Here is a 22,704-nt window from a genome sequence, read left to right as displayed (position 1 = left end):
AATTAAAATGGTAAAAGTCATATAGTACATTATAAATACAAACCATAAGCCAGTGTCTTTTAGTATTAGAAAGGATAAATTTAATAGTATTATGAAATACTATTAAATGACCATGAATAAAACCAAAAGCTGGTTCTCTGCTTAGAAGATTGATAATTCTCTTTCCCCATGCACAGAATTTCTCTCCAGAAATTTCTCTTAAGAATCCTTTGAATATTTATGGACCTGGCATGAATGAATGTATATATGCATCTGTGTATGTATGTAGGTACTCTGAGCTTACTCTGAGCTTCTTTTGCTCAAATTGTTTCCATCCCAGATAATCATTTTGATTGTTATTTAGTTAACTTTTGCAAGACATCTTACCTGAAACTTCACCTTCTGATTGATGTCTGACACGCGGAACTGCTTGAGGAAGCGTTCATCCTCACTCCAGAAGAGCCGGATGTCAGGGATGTCATAGAGAATCATGGCCAATCTTTCTAAGCCTAAGCCAAATGCCCAGCCAATTCGATCTTGAGCACCAGCTGCAATCAGGAAACAGAAGAAAACTACTTATGAAAGTATAAACACTAGATAGGTAGCACAGCCTTCCCTGGTCATTCATTACCAGTGAGCATGACTGATGTCCTAATAGTGGGAAAGTGAAGAGGAACAGCTGTGGATATATCCAAGTAGGTGTCAATCTTATCCCTTTCTTGTTCTCCTTGTCTTTCCCCTTACTTTTGTCTCCTTTATTTTCCTCAGGGAAGCCCTCTGGAGTCCTCCTATTTGGAATTGTATCTTTTATTTCTGAAATAAAGCCCAGGCTCTTTTTAGCCTGGTTCTTGCCTATGAGTTAGGACTTTTCTATAATTTATGCTTGCTCTGAGTCAAACACTTAGCCCACTAAATCTACCATTTTCAGAAGAGAAAGGAAAATAGCCTCTGTCCCTAATGGGGGCAAGTATAGGGAGTAAGCAAACTGAGGTGAAATGTCTATCTAGTATCATTTATTGTAATAGTAAAGTGTCCCATTCTTATTACATCAGGGATATGAATTCTAAAGATATATTTCACATACAGTAGACAGAGTAAATGAGAAGATACAAAGAACTATGTCGAGGAAGGCAAGGAAGTGATTCACACTGCCTGAAAGCTTGTAAGAAGAGTTCATGAACTCCAAGATACAGGAACAAGAGGTTCTTATTATGTCTTGTATATAGGGTTTTTTTTTTGTATTTTCCATTTCTCTTAGTTTTCTGTACCTTGTGTCGTGTATATAAGATTATTCAGTCTGCGGAGGGCAAAGAGAATCACAGAAACAGCAGGACAAAGGATGAAATAATGCAACATTGATACTTGCTTGTCACTATGTTGGATATGAACCTTAAAACTAGGGGAAGAGGGGTGAAGGGAGGGGTAAATGGGAGAAAATGAGAGATAGGTAAACTATATTTAAAACCAATGTACTCATTACCTTGTTATGTAACTGTAACCCCCCTGCTCATCACCTTTTCAATAAAAAACTAGTATTTTATATTAAAACAAAACAAAAAAAAGAGTTCATAACACAAACATCATTTCACTGTACCCTGGAAGATGAAAAGGGTCCTAAAGCAGGGTGAGATAGGCCCCCAGAATCCCATCCCAGGCGCTTGGCCTGTAGAAACCCCTGCCTGTGTGTGTGGTGGGACCCATGAATAGGATGAGATTTCACCATTTTGGCTGGTGGAGAAGGAGGTCACTACTGTCTGGGAAGCAGGAAGGGCCACATTGAGAGACCACAGAAGGCTGGAAGTAGCTGAAAAAGACACCAGCAACCAGCTGGCAATCATTCTCATAATTATTAAGAAATGGATTCTCACATTAGCCGGCTGGGCTGAGGACACTGAGCTCATGATAAGAACATAGCCCTCCTGATTTCAATCTGGCACTGTCAGCATAGAGAGGCTGAGGAGGGGCATCTGGACATTGATGACAAGACCCAGCAAGTGAGACCCTGGGAGCACAGAAGAGGAGTCTACTTGCTCTAGCCACTGCTGCCACCATTGGAAACAACAAAGAATGTAGGCTTCTTAACTACAAAGAATGTAGGCTTCATCCAAAGACTCAGTAGGTAAATGAGTATCAAGTATTCAAAATGCCATCACAAAAACAAAATGATAGACAGGAGAAGAGCCTAGTTAGTGGGAGAATGGTGTCTATAAGGAAAAGTGAGTTGCCAATTCAGTGTGTTCTTAAGGAACACTGATCCTTCAAGTGAGGACTAAGGGGGACATTTAACCCCAAGACCAACAGAATCACAGAACAATGTCACCTGCTCCTAAACAAGTAGTCAGGTGCCTGCCAGCATAAGAGGGGCAATATTTTAAAAGAATTCATAATGATGCATGCAAATCTTCGAGAGACTGGTGACCAACTAAAGACTTGAATGCTGACAATGCTGATACAATATTTTGTACTATTAAAGGAAGAATTATTTTGAGGAATCATTCTTAATCCTAGTAATCTCCTTGGTTCCAATAGTCCCACTTATTGCTGTTATATTGTGTATTTTTATAAAAATGCCAACAGCAATACCACTGAAGTTCCATAAAAATGAACATACATATTATCTGTTCATTTCAATGGGGGGATTTATCCTAATAAAATCAACAAAAGCAAAAAGATAAAGTAAGGTATCTGGAGCAATATAATTTTAAAAGGAAATATATGGAAACATTCAAAATTAAGAATGGTTTATATGTTATAGTAGATTCTAATGCTCTCAGAAGTTACATAAATGTTAAATGATAGAAAAAATAAAACTCACAAAATGAATCTTTACTATGTTATTGCTTAATATGAGTAGAAATGAGGGTCACAAAGTAAACTCTGAAGTTCAAAGATTCCAATATGCTGAAATTAAAAAAGAACTTTATTAATTTCTTTTCCATACTAGGGTTTGAGCTCAGAGACTCATGCTTGCTAGGCTTGTCAGGCTGTGTCATGCCTCCACATTTTCCACTGGTTAATTTTAGAATAGGGTCTCACTTCCTACTTAGGAACATGCCTAAGCTGAAATTATACTTTTAGCTTCTTGTCATAGCTGGGATCACAGGTGCCCACAACCCAGTCCAATTATTCTCAGTACAGAGGAGTCTCATGAATTTTCCTGCTGGGGCTGGCCTCTAACTACAACCCTCTGATCTCAGCCTCCCACATAACTTAGGATGGCAAGTGCATATCACTGCACCCAGTTATGGATTGAAAACAGGTCTCAGGAGCTTTTTGGTCTAGCCTAGCCTTCAGCCTTGATCCCCCCATTCTCAACCTCTCAATTAGCTAGGATTATAGGCATAAGCCACGGGTGCTAGACTAACAACTTCATTTTTCAAACTGACAAAAGTCATACTAATTTACAATATACTTGAGGTCTCATGTGTATACTCTACTAACTAAAGCCACTTGTTACATTGTTAGTGGTGAAATCATCTAAAACTCTTTTAAGTTATTTTCAAAGACATTCTTATTAGTAATATTTACCATGTTACACATGAGTCATCACAATGAGATTCTCTCAGCTAGTTGAAATCTGGTATACTTCCTTTGACTAACAACTCTAAAACATCATTCTCTAACTCATTTCAAGTAACAAAATAATAAACAAGGTAAGTGGGAGAGTTGTCTAATGCAGGCTTCTTTCCTAATCATTAAATATTTCATATTTATTGCCAAATATTAGATAAAAGTATCTAGGAAGCAGTATCTGTAACTGAAAGAGCAGCAGGTTTGGGGGTGTTTGATTTTACTTAACATCTATTAATTGTTTTTTTGCTCCTTTCATCCATCCCTCCTGACTAATCTCCCCATCCCTCAAAAGGTAATAAAGAGTCCTTAAATGTAGGCAAGAGAAAGAACAATAATTTAATGTTAAAAATGGGCAAAGAATATGAAAACATTCAAAGACAAGGAAAAATAGTCCTTAAACAAATAAAGAATTTAATTTTTAAAAATGCAGATAAAACTGAACCAAGTAACAATTTCTTTTTCTATGGCAAAAATAGTAACATCTGACCACACACTTGGTGGCAATGCTAAGGGAACAAGAACAAGCTCACACATTGCTGGTGGGATGAATGTGGGCTTGAAATCTTCTGACCTAAGGAATATAATACATCAGTAACTATCCAAATTACAAATGCACACCATCTGTTACTTTAACTTCTAGAATGTATCATGGAAAATTGTAAATTTATCAGGTTAATTATTAGTGTACTGTTTACAATTCAAAAGGTTATATACAACCCACATGTTTACCCATGGAGAATTGGGTAAATAAATCACACTATGTCTACACAATGGGGTATCATTATAGCAACCTCTGATAAACTACAAGAACTACAAGCAGCCATTCTGTTTTTTTAATTGAGGGTGGCTGGGACAGAACAGGATAAATGGGGGACAGAGATAGGGGAGGCTTTACAACATGTGCCTATATAAATAAGAAATGAAAAGAAGTACCTCAGATACTGGATGGCTCTTCCTTATCTGAAATGGCTTTGGACCATTAGTGTTTTGGATTTTGTACTTTTGGATTTCTTTTAATTTCTTTTCTGACTCATCCTTCTAAGAAGGTATGAGAACAACACTGGTACTAGTCTTTCAGTAAAGTTGCATGACTAGTAGACATGAACTTCTTTGTCTCTCCCTCATGGTCAGTTTCCATTTTCCTCTCTCGATATTAAAAGCCATTACAATTGTAACCTTGGAAATTAGTGGGGATGTGAGGCACCTACAAATTGCTTAATTCTCTTCATCTTGAATCCTGGTGAGTTGAAATGTTTCAACCAACACAACTGCCTACAATTGTGGATGATTCACACAATCTGATGGGGGAAAAAAAAGCTTGTCTGTGACCATAAGATACAACAGAAGATTACAAGATAAGACCTGGTATCCAGCTGCTGATCAGTATTAATGTTTGCCTCCAAAACACTTTTGTCCCTTCTTGACTTACAGATTGCCCACTACAATATGAGAATAGCAGCAAGAGCTTCTAATAAGGAGTACTTGGCCTTCTGCAGGAAGCCTCTGGAAACAAACCAACCCAAGACCTTAAAACAGTGCTGCTGAGTCTAGGAAACACAAAAGGCTTTTTTCTTCCAGAACAACCAAGTTGCTTTTAATGTTAAGGATGCCACTGCATATTTGATCATAATAATTCACTTTTTACTTTGACCCCATGGATGGTGGAAGCCAAATGTGCAGGTCACCTCCTAACTGCCCATTCTCTAGGCTCTTGCCCTAGTTTAATTTTCTTATTCTAATTTTCTCTTTGTCTTGGTTATCTAAACTATTTATTTTATTGCTTTGTACTTGCTTAAAAAGACAACTTAATACTTATGGAAGAAAGTAGGCTATTAAATGAAAAGTTAAGCAACCCTTCAGGGTAGTAAGTATGACTAAGATGATAAAATAACACCTAACAAGCAGGAGTGGCACATATCAAGTCCCAGAATTAGAAGGGAAAAAAGGGGGGGGGGAAGCCACAAATAAATGTCTAAAGACCATGTCACCGGAACTAGTTATGAATTTCAGGTCTTTATCCTTCCATTTCCTTAGGAATGGGACAATGTTATTCTTTCTGATAGAAGCACAGAATTCCATGTGTAAATATACCACCTTTTCTTGATCCATTCGTCCACTGAGGGGCATCTGGTTGATTCCATATCTTAGCTATGGTAAACAATGGCTTCAGTGTGGCCTGGTTTGTCATTAATTGGATAGATGCCTAGAAGTTGGATTGCTGGATTATAGGGAATCTCTATGCTGAGTCTTTTGAGGAACCTCCATACTGCTTTCCAGAGAGGTTGAACAAGTTTACATCCTTACCAACAGTGTAGTAACAATCCCTTTTAGTCACACTCCCACCAGCATCTGTTATTTCTTGATAATAGCCATTCTAACTGGGGTGAGGTGGAATCTCAATGTTCTTTTGATTTGCATTCTTTTAGGGTCAGAGATGTGGAGCATCTCTTCATATGTCTATTGGCCATACTCACTATTTCTTCTGAGAATCTCTCTTTAAGTCTTTAGCCTATTTATTAATTGGGCTGTTGTGAAAAATATTTTTAATAAAGGAATGTGTCTATAAATCTACAAGCAAACCCAATGGACAGTAAAAGACAAATAATTATACCTGGATATGATTAATTAAACAGCATTCTAAACATTCACACAGTGAGAACAAAGGATTATATTCTTAGGAAATGATCACAGGGCTCAATAACTATGTGCATATGATCACATAAAATGATGCTTATCAAAATGAACTTCAAGAAATGGGAGAGGTTTTTTTATGTACTGTTTGTGGTTATTTTGTTTTCTTTTTGTCTTTCCTTTTTCTTTGGTTTATTCTTTGGTGCTGCTTTTGATTTTTGTATCCTTTGTTTTGTATATATGTTTACCTAATTTGGGGAGGGGAAGGGGAGGACAGAAACATGGAGACAAAGGGTGAATTAATTCAGCAGTGAAACCCACTAGACAGTATTTTGAAAATGAACTATACAACTGTGGGGGGAGGGAGATCAGGGGAGGAAAAACTGGGAGAGAATGAGGTAGGAAGTGACATTGTTCAAAAGGAAATGTACTCATTACTTGAATCATGTAATTGTAAACTCTCTGTACATTATCTTTACAATAAGACTTAAAAAATAAAATAACTTTCAGGTCTTTGGTATAATTCAGCAGATGTTCAAGGGTTGCTAGGGTATTAAGGTAAGGGTTTCCCCTCATTTTAGTACCAAAGGGCCCCAATTAACTAGAACCATCAGAACAGAGAGCTCTGATTAAACAGAATAGTCAGGATGGAAAGCCATTGGGTATGCTGATGAATGTAATTACACACTGTACTGAGCATGCAATAAAAGAAAATTGATGTTTATTGCTATTGAAAATCTGCCTAAAAAGGTCAGCTGTGTATATTAGAAAAAAATGTGGGAGAAGAGTCCAAAGATAGTAAAATTTAAGAAAGTACAGGTGAAAGAGAAGAGTAACCACAGAGAAGACAGGAAGAAGTCACTGAAAGTTTATGAAACAAAATGAATCTTCAAGCCTAAACAATTCTATCCACAGGTGTCCCTCTGGAACAGCCTGTCCTCCAGGCCTGACAATACAGGTGTGGACAGAGAAGCACCAGTAAAGGGAGCCCAAAGCAAGGAGGTTCACATGAAGTCCTGTTCCAAAGGGAGCATGGCTATGCTGGATATGGGGCCTGGGACAGAGCTAAGGGCCCTATGGAAAGAACAGAAATGGATATTCTGCTCACCATCACACCTTAGAAGGCACAGAACATCTGTGTAGTCAGTGGAAGGCATTAGGGTTATGATCAAGAAACTTTTCACAAGGCAGCCCCATAGATATCAGTCTTTTACTATATCACACTGAAAAGGTGCTCATCACCAAACTGAGAATGGACTGAGAACAGCAACATGATAGTTATGAAATTGAGGTGAATGTACAACAGCCCAAGTCTATAGTAGTTCCTGACAGGTACAGAACGCATGCCTCCATCTAAAGGTTGTATGGGCCACTACACCACTCTACTGCTGCCAGTGCTAGAAGACTGGAAGGCAAAGTTATATTAGAAGGGAAAAGTTATATTAGAAGCGTCCTATTTGTAGCTGATAACCTGACCTTAGTTGGCACAGAGGAAGGGGGAAAGAAAAGCAGGAGAAAACTGTTAGAAGTCCACTCCACAAAGAAAACAAAAAACAAAAACAAAATAAACACTCCACATAGAACTCCCCTCTAACCCAGCAATCCCACTTTTGGACATTTACCAAGATGATCATAAACAAGGCCATACTAAATCTACCAGCACAACTGTTTGTCACAGCATTATTTAACATAACTAAGATATGGAACCACCTCAAAGGCCCCTCAGTAGATGAATGGATCAAGAAAATGTGATATGTATGTATATATACACACACACACACACACACACACACACACATATATATATATATATATATCACAGGAATTCTATGTCTCCATCAGAAAGAATAACATTACCCCATTTGTTAGGAAATGGAAAGACTTGGAAAAAATTATAAGTGCAGTAAGCCAGGCCCAAAGAAACATAGGTCCCATGGTTTCCCTTATTTGCAATAACTAGTACATGTGTAGGAGAAGCAGAAAAGGCCAAAAGCTATGTATATATGACCATATAAGAAGATGTTAAGCGAAATGAACCACAAGATAGGGACACAAGTGGTTGTTTCTTTCTTGTTATTTTTCTAATGTATTTATAATGTACCATGTGATTTTTTTGTATGTTCCTCCCCCCATGGTATAACCCCTGTTTTCAGTATATTTGATGTGAGTATCCTGCATCTTATATATACACTTCTCTAATTCAAGGAGGGGAAGGGGAAAAAATGCTGAAATAAGGATACAGGTTAACCCATTGTAACAATAAGATGTACAAAACAATATGTTGAAAATGAACTTTACAACTTCGGTGGGGGGGGTGTAGCTGTGGAGGGATGGTAGGGGGAAAACAAAGGAGGAGGCAACAATGCTTAATAGAAAATGTACTCATTACCTTGCTCATGGAACTGTAACCCCTCTGTACAGCATTTTTACAGTAAAAAAGATATAAAAAAAGAAATACACTCATTATCTTACTTATGGAAATGTAACCCCTCTGTACATCACCTTTACAATAAAAAAAAAGAGAGCGAGAGAACACAGCTTTTCAGACTAATTCTTCTGGAAGGGATAGAATGACTATATTGGAAAGCAGGCAGTATTTAAAGGAAATCAGATGGAACTACTAGTATCTATTTGGATGTTACTACAATAAGAAGTTCACACCCATTCTCTTCTGAAAAGCCAGAAAGGACATTCACTCTTTGATATATAATTCTGGTTTTTGTTGGGGGGGGGGGGAAGTGGGGCTGAGATTAGCGGTCCCAGGGTTTGAACACAAGGCATCATGCTTGCTTGCTCTCTTGCCCTCTGCTACATGAGCAACAGCCCCAGACATGCTTTTTGCTGATTATTTTGGAGATAGAGTATAGTGAACTTTTCTGCTTAAGCACTCTGGTTTCAAACAGTGATCCTCTACCTCTCAACCTTTAAGTTCATAGGAACACAGGCATGAGCCATCACCCTCCAGCTTGATCTATAATTCTTGATTGATGACGTATTTAATCCTTTGAAGACTGAGTAAAATCCTCATTAAAAGCATAATTTAAACCACGCAGCCTATAGAATCTCAAAGACAGCAAGCTTTAGGGATGAAATGTAGTATTTTATCTGATTTTTACTATTGATAATTGGTGAATGTTTTAGAATACTAACATACTAATATTCTGTTTCGTTGGTTTCCTTTTAGAGTTCTGCCTTCTTAGCCTTCACCATGCTAATAAATGGCTTAGTATATTCTTAGCTCACTTATGAAGGGAATATCCAAGAGACCACTCCAGGTTTTTCCAGAGGTTATAATAGGATAATGAAAAAAAAACAAATTAAGACTAAAGAATCTTAAGGTAAAATACAATTACTGCAGGGCTCACTAGAAGAAAACCACAGACCATATCCCTTTGAACATAGATGCCCAAGTCTTCAACAAATAACTAGCAAACCAAATTCAGCAGCATATTAACAGGATTATGTACCATGATCAAATGGGATTTATTCTAGGAATTCAACCCAGAGTAGTGTGAAATATGAAACAAAATCAATGTAACATACTACATTAATAGAATAAGGGAGAAAACTATCTGATAATCTCAACTGAAGTATTAGAGCATTTGACAAAAGGCAACACCTTTTTATGACAAAAGTGTTCATGATATACTTCAAGGGACTATATTAGTATATGGCACATGACAAGAACTGAGTAAACATTCCCTTATTCCTCCTTTTTCCCCTGTCTCTGTCCCCAAGTCCTTCTCTTTTTCTTTCCTCTCCCTCCCTCCCTCTCTCTTTTGTCTCTCTCTCTCTTTCTCCTCTCTGTCTCTGTCTATCTTTTGCAGGGTCTCACTAGGTATAACTCATGCTAGCCTCAAACTTGTTATGATCCTGCCTCTGCCTCCCAAGTGACAAAATTACAGAGTGTAATTCCAGCCTCAGTTTTATCTATATTATCTTCTTGATTTTAATCTTTAAAATATGGGATGGCAGACTAGTCAAGTATGTAAAATGCACAACTGGATGCCAATGCATACATTTGGACTTTAAATATATATCCACTCCAGAATCATGTTGAAATAGTAAATTAAAGGGGCTAATATATCCACACAGGCATGTCAAAACATCAGAAAGTGTTATTTTTATCTGTAAGCCTTCTACTTTAGATTTCCTAAATTTCAGACTGATTTACTGTATTCTTTGAAAGCTGGTAAAAATGGCCTGCAACAGGTGGCGCTACAATTTCTTAGTAGACATCACTACTGAATGTTAGGTTTGGTCACTACAAAAGTGCCCTTCATGCTGGATTTGACTGTAATTCATACAGACCAATTAAGTGAAATGAAAGGATTAGACTTAACAATAGTATTAGATAACAGTTTATATTTCCCTTGATAATTCATTACAAAGACATTCATACTAGTATTCCAGTAAGCAAGGCCAGTTGAGCTACATCAATCCTGGTTTCTTACCATGGACATGATTCCCAATTCCTTACCTTCCAGCTACTACTGTTGAACAATTTCCTCAGAGACTTAATACCAGATGATTGACTTCTCAAGTTCAGCCCAAAGATCGATCTCCTGCCTTAAAATGTTCTCTAGTGCTATATATCCTTGGCCCTATACACTTATGTCAATACGTCCTTTGCACTATCCAAAGTCAGACTTTACTTTTAAAATAAGTTTTGCCCAGCAGGAAGCAGTCTGTGGATTAGGTTTTCCAGGCTCCAATGGCAGCAATCTCCAATACAATGTGTGCTAGACTGCATTGTAATCCACTCATAGGGAAACCAATTTTAATACTTACCTTTATGAGCCCACTGTTTGGCTCATTCCTTTTCCTTGCTAGGTCCTAAACTTTGGGTTTTCTGAATTTATAAAAAACAACAGTTTTAGGGGCACATGCAAGTCAATAGCACATGCAGGGAATCCCAGTGGCCGTGTTCAGTGAGAACTCACTTTATACATAGATGTTTCCAGTTTCTCTTGGAGATATGGATATAAGAGTTTTCATTCATCCTTTGGACCTCCTGCCTTTAATCTGGGTGTAGTAGACAGCATTGATTGCCTGCATGGCAGCCATCCTCCTTTTCTTCAGTAAAGTATTTTAACCATCAAGGGTTGGCTTTTCTAATGCCAAAAACTTCCCTCAGTCAGGAGTGTGGCTATCATTTTTTATACTTACTGATACAGTTGTAAATATTTCAAAAATATAACCTGTTTTACATTAAAGCTATACTTATTAATGTAGTTATAAAAATTTATGTTGATATTTATTTATAAATATATTGGGCTGACATTGGGGTATTTGTAAATATTTATGACCTATCATAATGAGGTAGTGGGTCATTTGAGAGTTGGGTACATACATGTGCTCCTTTATTCCTTAACGTTTTGTCTGCATTTCCTAAGAACAAAGATACTCTTTTATGTACCCACAGCATAACAATCAAAGTCAGGAATTTCACATTGGTATAATAGTCTCACCTAGTCTCTAATCCACCCTGACAACCTGTCAGTTGTCTTGGTCACCTCTAGTAGCATCTCTCCTTCAGTTCAGAATCGGATTGATGATCACAGTGTACATCTGGACATTATATCCTTTCAACCTTTGTTACACCTAGAACCAGTTCTTTCTTCCTGGTTTTGTACAACACAGGCATTTTAGAGAATCCAGGCCAGTGGTTTTATAGGGTTTTATAGAATGTGCTTGATTTTTGTGTATTTGTGTGTGTGTGTGTGTGCATGCTGATATTGTACTGGGGTTTGAACTTAGGGCCTGGGTACTGTCTTTTAGCTTGTCACTCAAAGCTGGTGTTATTTGAGCTACAGTTCCATTGTCCCATGTTTCTTCACAATTGGACTAAGGTTGTGGAACCCAGCTGGAATAGTACAAAAGTAATGACATCCCTCACCCTTATCACATCTGAGATTCCTTATACTCTCTGACCAGTGTTTCAGTCTCTCTCAATCTCAGACCATCATATACAGCATTTATTGTCCCTCCCCTAAACTTAGTGATTTAAAGTAACTTTTCATTTAGCTTAATATGGCGTTGATTCTTGAAGCTTAACTAGAAGATTCTTCAGTTTTCAATTGGGTCCATGCATGCATATGTGTTCAGCTGGACCCACTCATATGAGTGGTATTGGCCAGGTTGGTTTTCTTATGTCACTGGGAAACTGGATTGGCCTCATTCACATGGCAGTTGCAGAATTCTAATTACATTAAGAGGATATGTCCCAGCATGCAAAAATTTCATGAATGTCTGCATTGTGTATATTCTTTTCATAAATGTCCAGTCACAGGGCCAAGCCAAATTTAAGAGGTGGAAAAATACTGTCCACAGCCAGTAAGAAGCTTGTAGAGAGTTACTGTAACAATATTGGAGAAAGGAATTGTAACAATATTGGAGAAAGGAGCAATTATCTATTTACCATGAGTCAAAGTTATGATCTTATTAATCTGCACATCACTAGTACTACCTCCATTTTATAAATAAGAAAATCAGTTTCGAGAGCTTTTGACTGATTTGTGCAAGTGTACATGACTATCCAGAAGTGATTTAGGCTGCAACCAATAGAGAACCCAGTTAAGAGGGGCCTAAATCATAGACATTTGTTTTCTATCACAAGGATTCTGGAGGTTTAGTATAGCAGCTCAAAGATGCCATCAGTCACCCTTACTCTTTATCTTTCTCCTTCACCTTCTTTGGCAGGTCACTTCCACAACAATCTCATGATTGTAACATGGCTTGCTGTCCACTCACCAAACAGAAGGCAAGATAAAAGCAGGAATAGTTCCCATGAGCATTATTTTCATGACTGTTAGTTTTATAAGGAAAAAAAAATCTTACCCAAGGTCTTTAAACTTCTCCTTCTTTGCTGTGTGCCAATCCTGGAGCTTGAATGCAGTGCCTGGGCACAGTCCCTGACCTTCTTGGCTAAGGCTAACTCTACCACTTGAGCCACAGCTCTTTGTGCCTGGGCTGGCTTTGAACTATGATCTCTCAAATCTCAGCCTCCTGAGTAGCTGGGATTACAGGTGTGAGCCACCGGTGCCTGGCTATCATTACCCACAGATGGATTTCTTGCTCACCCTAAACTTAAGAAATGGGAGAAATATGACTTCCTAATTCCTCAAACACTACAGTGAGCAACAGTTAGTAAGTGCCAGGTGCAGGAAGTGAACCAAGCAGGGGTGACTCCATAATTTATGCCCTGGAGAAATGAACATTTTTCAAAGTACAGCCAGACATATAAATATATGATAAGTTCCATAAGAACTTGAAATGAGGCTATGTGGAGCTACAGAGGAAGAAGAATTCATTTTAAAGTAGGCTGAATAAAAATGTTTGGAAAGGTAAAGGTCCTATAAAGTTATGATCTTAAAGGACATACAGGGTCTTAAAAGGTAAAAGCTTCTGAAGGACTGTCCAGTAAGAGTTGGAAAACTAAAAGAAAACAGAGACAGAAACGTGGTACTAAAGGTGAACTAACCAAACTACATACAGTATGGGGTAATTTAGAAAATTTTGAAAATATGGAGCATTTGTAAGACTGAGTGCTGGTGGCTCATACTTATAATCTTAGCTACTCAGGAGGATGAGATCTGAGGATCATGGTTTGAAGCCAGCTTGGGTAGGGAAGTCCATGAGACCCTGAACTCCAATTAACCATCAGAAAATGGAAGTGGAGCTATGGCCCAAGTGGTAGAGTGCTAGCCTTGACCAAAAGGAGCTCAGAGATAACCAGACCCAGAGTTCAAGCCCCAGGACCCCCCAGTTTGACTAGACCAAAACATACTTTTTATATATTCACGTTTTTTCCTCAAATGTCAATCTAAGATCCTAGAATTCTAGAGAATTATTATTGCACATTGCAAATAGCAGCTTTCATTCAGCAAAAGTCAGAATTCTCAAAAATTTAATAGCTTTAAACATTTCCACTTTTGAGAGAGAAGGTTGTTTCGTTTTTGACAAGGTCTCACTATGTAGCCCAAGCTGGTCTAGATTCTCCCTTTCCATTTCCCAAGTAGCTAGGAACGAATTATCTCTTGTGTGTGCTGTGGGTTTGTTTTTTGTTTTGTCAGTTGTGGGACTTGAACTCTGGGCTTGAGCCCTGTCTCTAAGCTCTTCAGCTCAAGTCAAGTGCTCTACCACTTGAGCCATAACATCACTTCCAGTTTTCAGTGGTTGATTGGAGATACGAATCTCATGGACATTCTGCCTAGGCTGGCTTTGAACCGAGATCCTCAGATCTCAGCCTTCTGAATAGCTAGGATAATAGGCATAAGCCACCAGTGCCTGGCTTGTGTTTTGTTTCAAATGGTTTAAACTGCATACAGGAGCTTCAGTTAATAAGTCTCAACTTGAAGTGCAGACTTAAAAAAACTGAATATTTTTAGTGCCCAAGATATCAATTAATTAAACTATCACTTTCAACTAAATATGGATTCTTCATATAAAAATTTTCACAAGTGAGTCATATCAATCAAAAGTGTAAGGAAACACTTTCCAACACTGTATAGAGTTGCTAAAGCTGGGAAATATTTCCATTTAAATATATTGCTACATTTCCTTATTAAGAAGATTTCAAAACCAGGCCACAGGCAGAAAGCTAGCTAGATTTCAGTGAGTTCATTATAGTGAAAATATGTCCTTCAGGAAAAACAGAGAAGAAATGGAGAAGACTCAGTAAATCCCCTTGGCCCAAACTATAGGAACACTTTGAATCTAAGAGACCTAACTGCCTTTGGACAACAGGATTAACACAGTCCTTCTGAAAGAGACTACAACCTTTTATTGCTCTGCTTTCACTTATCACAAACAGATTCATAAGGTCAGCTTAGTACTTGGCCTGGCCATTTGCTAATCAGAGGAAAAGCACAAACTGATATACTTGAATTATGTGTGTGTGTGTGTGTATACCCTACACACATACACAGATACATGGGTGCATATACATTACATATATACATATATGTGACATATGAGAAAGGATAGAATAACTGTATGGAGAACATTAAAGCTTGCTATTACAACTTTTAAATATTTTTAACCCATTGCAAAAATTCCTTAAGTGTAAGTTATATGTACTTAAGTCTCTCTGCTACCCTGGAATAATCATGGCTTTTATATCTCTACTAGGAAAATTGCCTTCCCAAATGGAAGTTAATAGTGCTCTATTTCTTGTCATACTGTTATAATTTTTTAACCAGGAAAGGAACTTAATTTAGAGTAAGTAATGTCACTGTCATCTAAATATATGAATGATAAAAGGAATGTCAACTGTTCTAATTCCATAATTCCCAAGTAATGACAATTAATGAAACATTCTTTACCAGTGGGAGTTGTTTTAAGCAGTAGATAAAGGAGTCACTGAGCCTTTTAAGATTTATTCTCATAACCAAATTGCATCTCTTCATCATTATCCAAAATATAATTAAAAGATGGCATTTAAAAACAAACCAAAAAAAATCAAACTGCATCCCACTCCCAAAGGAAATGCAAGTGAATAACAATGCAAGCCCTCCACTCAAGTGCTAAGAGTAATTTCAGAGAAAAATCTTATCTCTAACATAGTCTATCCATGTGCTGTAGCTGCACCCTGGAGCATCAATCTAACCTGTCAATACAGGAAGTGCTGGATAATATTATTATTGAATGTTATTGGATAGATACTAATTCTGTTGTTTCACTTCTGTAAAATATTCTTTGACCTTTCCAAAAGGAAAACAAATCAATAGGAGTATCTTGTAAAGACTTCTATTTCCTCACTGGGTTCGCTTCATCATTCTAAAATTTGTTCAGTTACATTTGTTGGTCCTTCTTGATAGACAATCTGCTTCTGTAACTATCTACACCAAGAAAAAAAAGACATTCAATGTTAGCTTAAATATAAAACTCAGTGGCCTCTATAAACCCTCGATCAAAACCAATACTATTGTTATCATTATAATCAATACACAAAAATTTTTTTAGCAAAAGCTAAACATCTTGATCCAATTTATCCCAAATATCTTAAGGATACATAGCCAACTTTCTTGGAAAACTCTGTGAACCCTCTCCTTTCCCCTCTTTAGTTTTAAGTTTACCTCTCTAGTTTCTCTTCCCTTCACCAACACTTTTTTGTTAGTTTGTTTTTTAATAGAAAACTAACAGAGTGCTTCCTAGAAAAGCACACACCCTAATAAAGCTAAAGTAATCAGAGTTGATTGAAGGAATGTGATCATTGTCACCCTCACATTTTCCAGGGCATACGCCATTTAATTGTGTCCAACTATTTACAACCAAACCTGAAAACACATGAATTATGTCCTAACACAGTCTCAATGACTTGTGACATTCACTCAATAACATTACTCAATACTCAATCTGGGTTTCCCATTACAGGAAAGCCAAGGATGCAACAAGAATTTAAATTATAACAGTACTGTTAGTAAACAATACCAATAATAGTTTTGGTAATAGTAATGGTATTAAAAATATAATAAACTGGCTGGGAACCAGTGGCTCATGCCTATAATACCCGTGACTCACGAAGTTGACATTGGAGGATGTCAAAATACATTGCTTAACAACTACCTCTACGTTATATGACTAAAAACCCAAAATTAATTGCGTTCTTTGAGAAAGGTGACCTCTTTTAAGATGTTCCAGATAAACTGCATTTAGGAAAGAGAGGAAGCAGCTGTTGTTGCTGCTTCATGAGACATGAGAACTTCATGAGACATCTGGAGAACCTGGCGTGTTTCTCCTTGCATTTAGAGTCCTAAGGACTATTCCTCACTCAAATTGAAAATCTCTTAAGGCCAATAATCAGTGTTCCCACTGCCAGGATGAAGCTGGAAAATAGTCTGTTGGAAGAAGACTTGTATGTTTGCTGTTAGCTGATGGCACCTGAGTAAGCAGGGGGCTTTCTGCAAGAGCTTCCAAAGAGGCATCCTAAAGGAGATGAGCTGACCTGTAGCAGAAACAGCCTAGAGGCATACCAAGAAAAGCACAGAGACCATAGTTACATCACATACACACAGGATATCCCCATTCCTGGATTGTTTAAGTCATTAGGGAAATCTCTAAGGAATTCATGTGGCCACCACATGGGAAAAAACAGCTATTCTACCATTTGCTACTCCTTGCCTTACTTTTTTCTTCTCTGCCCAACCCCCTTGTTCTTGGCTATACTATCACCATGCTTCAAGCTTCCACAGATATGCTCCTTCCCCTGTTGATGAGAGAAGCAAAATAGTTTAAGTTAAACAAAGTAAGAAACTTTGTCATAAGACTAGATTGAATTTCAAAAAAAACCAGAAGGGTTATAGAATCCTTTCAAACTTCATTTCAGATGAGAAACAATTTAAAAGAACTGGTTGAAGGACATGGTGTGAAAATAACACTATTCTAAAAGTTGACCTCGGCTGGGAAGGTGGCGCAGTGGTAGAGCGCTTCCCTCGCATACATGAAGCCCTGGGTTCGAGTCCTCAGCACCATGTAAGCAAAAAAAAAGGCCCAAGTGGTATGGCGCTAGCCTTGAGCTGAACGACAGCGCACAGGCCCAGACCACCCCCCCAAAAAAAAGTCCCTTTAAAAGTTGACCTCTACAACGTCTAATATACTGCAATGGTCATAAATGTTTCACTTTAGCATTGCTTCTCCTGTTTTTTTGAAACAATGAAGTCATTTAGATTTAAGGGGTTTATCTGTTAGTGTAGTAATTGCCTATCCTACCCTCAGTATAAATCAGCCTTCACATACTGTATAATAGAAAACTTCAAAAACTTCTATAACCTCTGAATGGTCTCCTTTAGTTCTCTCTTCTTTGCTGCTTCTTTCTGCCTCATACCCAGTCTTGTTGCCTCATAACTCATGGTTTGAAATAGTTAGATATTTTATTCCAGGCCTAAATCAGGGTAACTCATGTTAAACTGAGTAGAGGTTATGGGAAAAGGAAAAGACATAGAAGATTGTAGGTTAAATGGGTATCATTTCTCCGTTCTTGTTCTTTTCTCCAATGTTCAGTCTCACCAAAAATTCAAGGGCAAAACTCAGTGTCCCCAAGAAAGTCCAATATATCTTTTAGCCATGAGTATGAAATGTTAAGAAAGAAAACAGATGGAGGGGAAAACTTAAAAGGACATTGGAATCAAGTTGGATAAAAATAAGGTATCAGTTGGCAAAGCCAAAAACATATTTCCGCCAATTTCAGCACATGAAACTTCTATAACAAAATGTGTTAATCAGGCAACCCATATTTGTAAGTTTAATCTGTAAAACAATGGTCTAAACTCTGTCAAGTCACACCTTGGCCAGTGAGAAGACTACTGAGAGTAAATACCATGTGAAAACCATATCCTACATTATTCTCATTCCAAGTCACAAAAACAGTCTCATGACCCATGTGACTCAGTCTTGTTATTAGTATCTAAACAAGAAAGACAAAAGCCCCCATAAGGAGACGTCTAGCTTTTCTTCCCTGCTGCAAGGACCATGGTGGCCTCTAGTTCCATATGTTATCATTGTTAGGAAACTCCACACTGGTGTCTTGTTGATTCAATGACTTTAAATCACTTAGATTTTAGAGTGTTTATCTGTTAGCAAACTATGACCTTACTTATTCTGACTATTAATCAGCTTTCACATTCTGGTACAACAGAGGAATCTGAAGTCACAGAAGAGGTGCATTAGCTCTAAGTGGTACCAAACTCTTCACGTTGCTGCCACTTTTGTCCTTACCCTTTAAAAAATTATTAGGCTAATTCAATATAAACTTTTCAATTAATATCTGGAGAATGAGGTTTACAGAGACTCAACCACTAATAAATCATTACTAAGGAGATAATGTTCTTCAGCTGTGTAAAGGCTCAGTAAGTAAACATTTGGTTCAGATGTAAGAAACCCCTGAATACATTGAAACAGGTTACCCAGTTATGCTGTGCAATCAGAAGTTTTAGAAGTCTACAAAAATTGAAAACCCTTCATACTTGTCTGTATCAGAAATTCAGTTAGCTCCTTGCCTATCCAGAGCAATTATGTCTTGGTTAGAGTACCAAAAAGAGTTTTTATAGTTTTATAATACATTGTTTAAGCAGTATTTTTTCTCTTCTAGGAAGAAAATAAGAGGAGATCTGGTATGTACTCATCCAAGATATTTAGGGAATATTACCTATGGTAATATTGTACCAGGTGCAAGGATACAGCAAAGAATAAACAGACCCGGCCCTATTCAAAAATTCATACTCAAGTGGTTTCATAAGATAGCCCCATGTTGTTGCAGGTTTGGTAAGCAAGACCCATATCATATATTGAACATGGCTCCTCCACTTCAATGGCAAATGCCAATTATTACTCCAAATACAAATTGTTATCAAATGCCAGACAAGTTCCTACTGTCTCTTAGTAAAAAACCAAAAGTTTAGGGGCTGGGAAGGTGGTTCAGTGGTAGAGCGCTTGCTTTGCATGCCAGAGCCCCTGGGTTCAATTCCTCAGCACCACATAAGCAAAAAGAAAAAAAGCTGGAAGTGGTGCTGTGGCTCAAGTGTAGAGCACTAGCCTTGAGCTGAAGAGCTGAGGGACAGCGCCCAGGCCCAGAGTTCAGGCCCCAAGACCGGACCCAAAAAAACAAAAAACAACAACAAAAAAAAATTTTAGACAAAAGCTCAAGTTAATCATCAGAATTTTCAAGCCTCTATAACTTAGGCCTTTCAACAATTAGTATCTTTTTTTTTTGGCTGGTCATGGGGCTTGAACTCGAGGCCTGGGTGCTGTCCCTCAGCTCTTCAGCTCAAGGCTAGCATTCTACCACTTGAGCCACAGCACCACTTCTGGCTTTTTCTGTTTATATGGTGCTGAGCAATCGAATCCAGGGCTTCATGCATGTGAGGGAAGCACTCTACCACTGAGCCACCTTCCCAGTCCAACAATTAGCATCATAAAAGTTCAAAAAGAAAAAAGAAAAGTAAGCAAAACAGAAAAACAAAGTAATTACAAAGGAGAAGGAAGGACTTCTGAGAATTCTTACAACTATGAGCAAAAGCTACCAAGAATCAGAACTCATCATTAGTATGGATTTTCTCTGCACAGAGGTAGTTACAGGCAATAGCTCTTGGTCAATATCACCCGTCCAAAGGCCTATTTTCATTCCTGGGTGGGGTTTAGAGGTGTAGCAGCCAAATCTATCATTTAGCAACCAAACAAAACCCAACAGAACCTCCAAATATTCCTATTCACTAATGTACATACATGTCAATAGTCTCCATTTTCCATTTTAATAAGTTCATCCTGAATTTTAATCAATATTTTACTTCCTTTGGGGACTGTGCTTCTCTGACAACTTATGCTCCCCATGTTATCTATTCTGAGGTATTTGAAGGATAATGTGAAAAATATAGCCTGGTCATTTTTCACTCATCAGATTGGCAAATATTTAAGTTTGACAATGAAAAATGTTGGCAAGAAGGTGGACAAACATGACTTTCATAAATTGCTGTCAGGGAAAGGGAAGATGCACAGCAGGCTGTAGCTGCACCTATAAAGTATTCCTTTGGAAGAAGACTTTCTCTGTTCTTTGTGGAGTGCTTGACATTTTTCTCAATACTTTCTTTTTTTTTTTTTGGTGGGTCGCGGGGCCTGAACTCTGGGCCTGGGTGCGCCACTCTCAGCTCTTCAGCTCAAGGTAGCATTCTACCACTTGAGCCATAGCACCACTTCTTGGCTTTTTCTGCTTATGTGGTGCTGAGGAATCAAACCCAGGGCCTCATGCATGCAAGGGAAGTACTCCACCACTGAGCCAACTTCCCAGCCCCTCTTAATACTTTTTAAATATGTTCTACAGTGGGTGCAGTGGGTCAAGTCTGTAATCCTTACTACTATGGAGAATGTAAGCCATATGTATAATTTTAAGTTTCTAGTAGCCATGATATAAAAGTGAAAGGAATAAATTATTTCACCTAATCTGTCTAAAATAGTAATTTCTGCCCTGTTATCAATATAAAACTTATAAGTGATTGTGCATTCCTTTTTTGAACAAAATCTTTCAAACTCACCTTATAGTAAAAGTCTCAATGTGAACTAGTCCTATTCCAAGTCTTCTTAAGCAACTGGTTACTGGGCTCAATAAGGCAATGGAAGGCACTAAAGAAATGCTTGATATATTTCCACATACGTTGTGCTTTTTTATGCCTTTGTTCTTTTTTCCAAACCTATTTACTTTCATTCTTGGATTTCCAACTCAGGCAGTTTCCACACCTCCCAAACAGTGCCAATATAGAGACCCACATTTCCACAGCTGCTGTGCAAACCACCACCATAGCATCCTACAGAGCACACTGGTCTCCAATGCTACAAATCTATGTACGCCATAATGAAATCCTACCACACCCTACTCATTTTTGTACCTTAATCAGACTGAAAAATTCCTTTTTAAGTGGTTATACAAAGGAGTTTCAATTCCACAAGTCAGATTATGAGTCCATGCATCTTCATCAACTCAGCTCTTCCATTGTTCCTCCCATATTCCCTAGTCTCGTTCACATGCTCAAATTACCTAGTCCAACTTTTAAATAATGTACATTGAATATAATGACTACATTTTCTCATCCTTTCTCACTGCATTTGCATGCCTCTGTTCTCTTCATTATCTCCCAACTTGTGACAAAACATGTTTCAGCTTTGTGGTATTTACTTTGTTAAACAGTCAGGTGTTCAGAGAAGTTACACCAATGGACCCCTCCTCTGAATATGCCATCCTTTAGTCAATTTGTTTGTGTATACATGCATACAACCCTGTATATATTTTCATGTATGCTTGTAATTTAGATTTAATTTCCAAAGGAGAGAAAACATGTGCAACTTTTCTCTCAGATTTATGTCACTTAACATAATTTTTTTTAAGTTCCATCCATTTCCCTGCAAATGACATGAAATTATTCTTTCTGGAAGATGGGTAAAATCCCTGTATGTGTGCACCTGTGTGTGCGTGCATGTGTGTCACATTTTCTTGACCCATTCATCCATCCTAGTGAGTCTGGGCTATTTCTATAACTTGGTTATTGTGAATAGTGCAGCAAGTACAAGTATCTTTTCTGTATCCTGATTTGCAGTTTTCTAGACAGATGTGCAAGAGTGATATCATTGAATTATATGGGTAGTTCTATGTTTAGTTCTTTGGGGAATCTCCAAATTGACTTCCAAAGTGGTTGTACTAGTTTACCTTTCTACCAACAGTATAATAGGATTTCTTTTTCCCCAATATTGCAAAATTTTCTTCACAGTATTGGACAAATAAGTATTTGTAAAGTTTAATAGATTCAGAGCAATACAAGCACCACTAAAATCAGTTTTCAATTTCACTGCTGGATTCCTGAGTGAACATTTTATAGTCTTGGTTAATCAAGAAATGTAAAGTTATGTTGTAAACATACACAGTCCTTTTATAATTCTCTTTCAATTATATCAAGGATTTCATTCTATCTATGATTAGAGGTAGAACACAACAACAACAAAAATAAATTTCAGAGTTTCAAGGGATCTTAGACATGA

General features: G+C 37.7%; 1 protein-coding gene across 2 annotated transcripts in view; it reads right to left on the bottom strand.

The window, feature by feature from the left end:
* Positions 1–22,704, bottom strand: part of Fars2 (phenylalanyl-tRNA synthetase 2, mitochondrial) — a 429,795-nt gene that overhangs the window by 194,968 nt on the left and 212,123 nt on the right. For both annotated transcript variants that reach the window (XM_013016736.1, XM_013016737.1), the window contains exon 5: positions 367–527. In XM_013016736.1, coding sequence (XP_012872190.1) covers positions 367–527 — 161 coding nt within the window. The remainder of the gene's footprint in view (positions 1–366; positions 528–22,704) is intronic.

Source organism: Dipodomys ordii, unplaced genomic scaffold (assembly GCF_000151885.1).
Source record: "Dipodomys ordii isolate 6190 unplaced genomic scaffold, Dord_2.0 Scaffold32, whole genome shotgun sequence".
Classification (NCBI taxonomy): Eukaryota; Metazoa; Chordata; class Mammalia; order Rodentia; family Heteromyidae; genus Dipodomys; species Dipodomys ordii.
The sequence above is the reverse complement of the archived record's forward strand: the minus strand, read 5'-3'. Positions and strand labels throughout refer to the sequence as shown.